At 56.7% G+C, this 6,047-nt stretch overlaps 1 protein-coding gene across 1 annotated transcript; it reads left to right on the forward strand.

The window, feature by feature from the left end:
- The first annotated feature begins 1,475 nt into the window (after nt 1-1,475).
- Nucleotides 1,476-5,399, forward strand: IGFBP6 (insulin like growth factor binding protein 6). The gene is made up of 4 exons (XM_077753615.1): nt 1,476-1,866; nt 3,820-3,959; nt 4,145-4,264; nt 5,062-5,399. The coding sequence occupies exons 1-4, from the start codon at nt 1,539-1,541 to the stop codon at nt 5,182-5,184; spliced, it is 711 nt and encodes a 236-aa protein (XP_077609741.1). The 5' UTR covers nt 1,476-1,538; the 3' UTR covers nt 5,185-5,399.
- Nucleotides 5,400-6,047: the final 648 nt, after the last annotated feature.

A 6,047-nucleotide genomic window follows, 5' to 3' on the forward strand; every position in this document is an offset into this window, starting at 1 on the left:
CTGCGTCAGTGCCTCAGAGCTACCGCAAGGCACTGCTCCCCAAATTCATGTTCTAGGGTCCCAGGGTGGCCAGGGAAGGGGGCGGAGAGGTACTGGGGATGAAGTTCTTTTTTGTATTTACCTCAAAGTTCAGGAAGCCCTTGCTGACATTATTGCTTGGGGGCCCAGAATTTAAACTTAGCCACTGCCCAGAGCTCTTGTTTTAGGAAAGAATGAGATGGCCCTTGTTGCGTAATCCAGAGCAGGGCGGGTGTGAGTTGCCAAAGGAAGCGGTCCTTCTTCCTGCCTCTAGGAAGGCTAGGAGGCTGGGGATGGGTGGGGCAGTGTCCCGGAGAGCCACTGTGGGGGCTGTGGGCGGTGGGGGTGGGGTAGACAGACCAGTGTGGTGAAGGCTGCCCAGCTGGAAGAAATACCCAGACTCTCCAGGTCCAGTGGCCCCCTGGACAAAGCAAAACTTGATGAATCCAGAAAACCCAATGGGTTATGCCTGGGGTGGGGGGTGGAGGGGCAGATTCTAAGAAAGGAAAGGAATGGAGGAGTGGGCTGACCTGGATGAATGACAGAAGGGGGGGGCCTGTTTTCTGCCCACTGTTCCCAAGAGCATCCAGAGTGTGGGTTCCTGCTAACTTGTGCTCCAACCCCCTCCCCCCCCACCCCATACACCAACACCTCCCTAATTCAATGGGCCAATCCCTACCACTACCTTGTCCCTACCTCCCAGGTGTTCAGAGCATTGTCACCCTTGCATACCGGGCCCTCTGGGATACTCCCAAGACCTTACTTTAATCCTACTGTTAAAGCCTATTCATTCAAGGTGTGCTTCCCCACCCTCTCCCCATCTCTCCCCCTTGCTCCCCCCAACTCCTTCAATCACCTGAGCCCAGTCTGGCCCCCTGGCCCACATTTTCCCACACTAACATCTCAGGCCCGGCTCCTCCTTGCCTCTCCCTTGGGCTACTTTCTCCCATCAGCGGTGGGTTATCCTGAGACCCCATTATCCATCATCTCTGCCTTCTCTCTTTCCCTTGGCACACATCTCTCTCGTGATTCCCACACACCATCCCTTCCCTGTCCCTTTCAGACTGTCGTTCCCTCCCCACCAGAGTCCCTGCGTCCCCTTCACCCCCGACACAACAGACACTCGCACTGGATTCAAGGCTTTTCCCTTCATCCAATTCCCGTTCTCTCCTTCTTCCACCCCTCCCCACCCTCCAGTGCCTCCAGCCAGCTGTCCAGCTCCCAAATTCCGCCCTCCGAGAGTCCCGGGAACAAAGCAAGAAAAATCAGAGTAATTTGGGAAGTAAACAGAAACTGGGAAGGGAGTGGGGAGAGAAAAGTGGGGAGGACCAGGTGGGGGGGGAGCCTCTCCAGTCCCACCCAGTTTAGGGAATGCCACTGCCTTCTCCCCCACCCCCCTTCACCTGGCTCTTAAAGGGCCCGGCCCCTGACCGACGGCTACTTAAGGCGGAGGGGCGGCGGCGGGCAGCAGCTGTGCTACGACTGCGCTGGGAGGAGTGGACGGGGCAAAAATCCTGACCATGACCCCCCGCAGGCTGCTGCCGCCCCTGCTGCTGCTAACTCTGCTGCTCGCTGCCCGCTCAGAAGCCGCCTTGGCACGGTGCCCAGGCTGCGGGCAGGGGGTGCAGGCGGGTTGTCCAGGGGGCTGCGTGGAGGAGGATGGGGGGCCGCCGGCGGAGGGCTGTAAGGAAGCTGGGGGCTGTCTCAGGAGGGAGGGGCAGCAGTGCGGGGTCTACACCCCTAACTGCGCCCCAGGACTGCAGTGCCAGCCGCCCGAGGAAGACGAAGCGCCTTTGCGGGCGCTGCTGCTGGGCCGCGGCCGCTGCCGCCGGGCGCGCGCGTCCTCGGGTGANCGCCCCTGCCCCGCCCACGTGAGACCCGCAAGGCTGCAGGCAGGGTCTCCCTGGAAAGGAGGCCGCGGGCAGCCCTGCAAGCCTCTGGGTTCGGCCATAGATACTTCCTCTTCCTAACCCAGAAGGTCACGTTTGGGGGGTGAAGTGGCAAGTGCGGGGAGCCGCTAGAAGGCTGGGGTACAGCTAGGGGCCCTGGGGATAAAGCAGGGAAATGTCTGAGCTCCCCACCTTCTTGCCCTTTCTATTTTCTCTTGAGGGGAAAGGTGAGGATGGAAGAGTTTAGGTCCATGCCTTTTCACAGCATCCCAGCTCCTCGCCTGCCTGGACCCCGGAGCTGGAGAAAGGACCCGGATGTTCCCAGATTCCAAGGGGGGAAGGGAACCCAGACTCCCCAATCCTGCACACACACGTTGGAGGAATACCCTCTCCTCTCCTTTTATTATCAGGGTGTCCGAAGCACCTGAACATAGGGCCTAGAACAGAAGATGTTCCAAATCCTGAATTGTTTCAGACTACACTAGGGTCAGAGGGCAGGTTCTGGGGGGCTCAAGAGGATGGGATAGAGGTGGGAAAAGAAGGAATCTGCCAAATCAGGGTTATGATTTAAAGTTGCTCAGAACCCTCCTCCCACCCTACCCCGCCCTACCCTAGGGAGGAAAATAGAAGGCTGAGTCATTGGGTGGATGGGACAGAAGTGAGTCAGAACCCAAAAGATGGGGGACAGCAGGGAAAGATAGGGCAGGAAATAAAAGCAGCCCCTCCCCTGCCCCCCAACCAGGGGCATCTGATCTCCTGGTTGCTTCCATGGGAAGGGATCAGAAATTAACTTGAAGTTTCTTTCAGTCTCAAATGCCTGGGTCCAAACTGCCAGGGGTCCTCATAGAAAGGGGTGTGTAGGTGGGTCTGAGGAGACAGTGGGAGCATGGTCGTGGTAGGGTCCTAATGGAGGGAATGAGAGGCAAGATCTGAGAAAGGGGGAGGAAGAAGGATCAGAGTCAGGATTGCAGAGGAAATTGCTCCTGGGTTGCAGGTAGTAGGCAGGTGGGAGCAAGTGTCTAGGTCTGAGGAAGGGCGACTTGCAGGGAGCTTGTCCTTGGGCATGGAAAGGGAGAGACGATCCCTTTAGGGGCCATACTATCTAATTTTACAGCTGGGGCAATTTCCGGGCAGTGCACACACTCTCCTCCCTGCCTTTCCCTCACCCTGAGGCCCTGATTTATTTCCTCACCTCCCCCCATCCTGAGCTCTCCCCAGGCCCCTCAGATACCACGTGTGACACTTCTCCAGAGCCAAGAGCAGCCTGCAGGTCAGAAACCCTTCATTCCCTGCATCTTTGCAACCTGCCCTCTACCTGTCCTGGTTAAGGGCTGAATCGTACCTGCTCCAGGGATCACTGGGGTTGAGCTAGGCTGAGCTATGGGAAACCAGAAGGGAGAGGCCCCCACTGCAAGCGCCCCGAAAGTAAGCATGTCTAAAGCCTGGGAGGGGTGGGCTGAGTCACAGCAGGGTCACAGCGGGGACACACATTCCACTTGGGTCCCTGCTAACCCCCTCCCACATCCCTTGCTCTTCTGTCTCATCTCCCTGGTTTGGTGCACCCCCTGCTGGCCTCAGGGGGAACAGCCAGGTTTTTTTTCTCCCCAGGCCCAAGGCCTCCCAATGTATTTGTACTTGTCCTCGATTTTTGCTTTCCAAAGTGCTTCTCCCTTATAAGCCTTAAAACTAGTCCGGGGTTTTTCGTCAGGAAAGCTAATATCACCATTTGTCAGAGAAAGTAACTGAAGCCAGGTTCTAACCGCCCTCGTTTCTACTACTTGGAAAGCCCCTCTCTTTCTCCCACTTGGGGGAGTCAAGGTGAGCAAGGCTCTCTTCCATTTGGTTCTGGTCTTTGACATCTGGCTGATTTCTGGACTCTTCTTTTCTTCCCCCATTTCTCTTGTGGCTGTAGGGGAGAATCCTAAGGAGAGTAAACCCCAAGCAGGGACCACTCGCCCACAGGATGTGAACCGAAGAGACCAACAGAGGAATCCGGGGACCTCTACCACTCCCAACCGGCCCAGTCCAGGGGTTGTCCAAGACACCGAGATGGTGCGTTTGCGAATGGCATGGAGCATGAGGGGTGGGGAGTCCCAGACACACCCATCTGAGGCTGACCCCTTGGGCTTGGAGAAGGCTCCCACAGGCGTCCTGGGAGCCTGGCTGGTGGCGCCAGGGGGATGTACAGTGGAGCTGGACTGGACCGGTCCTGAGCTGCCTACTCTCCCTTCCCCCAGGGCCCGTGCCGCAGGCATCTGGACTCGGTGCTGCAGCAACTCCAGACCGAAGTGTATCGAGGGGCTCAGACCCTCTACGTGCCTAACTGTGACCATCGAGGCTTTTACCGGAAGCGGCAGGTGAGGCCCCTCACCTCCTCTCCTCCCCTTGGTCCTGTGGCACACAGCTCCTACCAGGAATGGGGGAGGGAGAATTTACAAAAGGGCACAAAGAGGGGCACCTGGGTGGCTCAGTCGGTTAAGCATCCGACTCGGGATGTGATCTCACGGTGTATGGGTGAGCACAAAGCCCTGCATTGTGCTGTCTGCTGTCAGCTCAGAGCCTGCTTCAGATCCTCTGTCCCCCTATCTCTCTGCCTTGATCTCTCTGGGCCCTTTCCCGGTGCTCACTCTCTCTCAAAATAAATAAGTGGATACATAGATAGATAAATACATAAACAAACATTAACAACAACAACAAAAACAAAGGGTCACAAAGAAGACCTTGGCCTTTAAGGATCTCCCAACTTTAGGGCCCACACAAACAAAACAAATAGCCACACACTGTGGTAGAGGAGCCAGACTGCCTGACTCAGAGGTTCACATCTGTGAGACGGCTCAGAGTCAAGTAGGGCTGTGAACCCACAGAGGGCCAAGCCCTCTCCGCAGAGCCCGAGAATTTGCATTTCTAACACAGCACCTGGTGCCTGCTATTGGTGTGGGAAACACACCTGGAGAACTCCTCTTCTGCCTAGAAGAATGGGCACCATTTTGTGGGTGGAGAAGGGAACCCAGAGAGTCTCCTTGTCCCGAGAGCCTCAGAGCTCTCTGCACACTCAGACATGGGGTCCACAGGCCATCTCCCCACCCACAAACCCTCCCATCCCTCCTGCTGGGGCCTCAGTGCTGCACCTCTGATCCTAATCTTCTCTCCCCAGTGCCGCTCCTCCCAGGGCCAGCGCAGAGGTCCTTGCTGGTGTGTGGATCGGATGGGCCAGCCCCTGCCGGGGTCCTCAGAGGGCGACGGAGGCTCCTCCTGCCCCACCGGGAGCAGTGGCTAAGGCTGTGGGGTGGGGGCTGCAGGACCACTGGCAGGAGCATGGGGCTGTCATCTTGGGTCATTTGTTGAGTGATGAGTAACTCAGGGGCCCTGCGCCCCACACTCCACCTTCAGGCCCTTTCCCCATGTCCCCCTCACCCCTGGGACCCCACACATGGACAGTGGTTGGTATTGGCTGGGGATGTTAATAAAGCTGTATTGGGGGTCTCTGGCCTATGTCTCTGTGTCTGCCTCTCACATATATGGAGCCTCTGCCCTTCTCTCTATCTGCCCCCCCCCCCCCCCCCCNTTGGGATGCAGGAGACGGCCATTGGCAGAGGTTTCCAGCCCTCAAGCCTCACCCAACCACCCACCAGGGAGCAAGAGGAGGGGAAATATGGGGCCATGGCCTTGGTCTGAGGTTGTGACCTCGTTTGTAACACTAACCCTTGGACACAATGGGGAAAGAGAGAGAAAGGATTAATAGTTAATCCTCAGCAGAAGTCCAACAAAGAGGAAGTCTCAAAGCACTTACCCTTCTATTACATCCTACTAAATAGGGAAGGCAATTCTTATTTACTGAGCCCTTCCCATGGGCCAGCCCCATGCACTACCTCCACTACCTCACTTTGAGCTTACAATAACCTTTTGAGGTAGGCACTTTTGCCCCGGTGTTGGGGAGGAGGAAACTGTGGCTTAAAATATTTGGGTCATTTGCCTGAAGGCACACAGCTGGTAAATGACAAAGGGAGGATTTCAGTCTTGTTCTTCCTTTGTAGTGGTCTGTGACAATACCTGGTGTTCCCTGGGTGCTGAATACGTGTTTGTTTGCCTCCTTTGCCCACATGCTAATCCCAGCAGGTGGAAGGAAGAGCTGACTGAGAG

The sequence above is a fragment of the Crocuta crocuta genome, unplaced genomic scaffold (assembly GCF_008692635.1).
Source record: "Crocuta crocuta isolate KB4526 unplaced genomic scaffold, BGI_CrCroc_1.0 scaffold30, whole genome shotgun sequence".
NCBI classification, from domain to species: domain Eukaryota; kingdom Metazoa; phylum Chordata; class Mammalia; order Carnivora; family Hyaenidae; genus Crocuta; species Crocuta crocuta.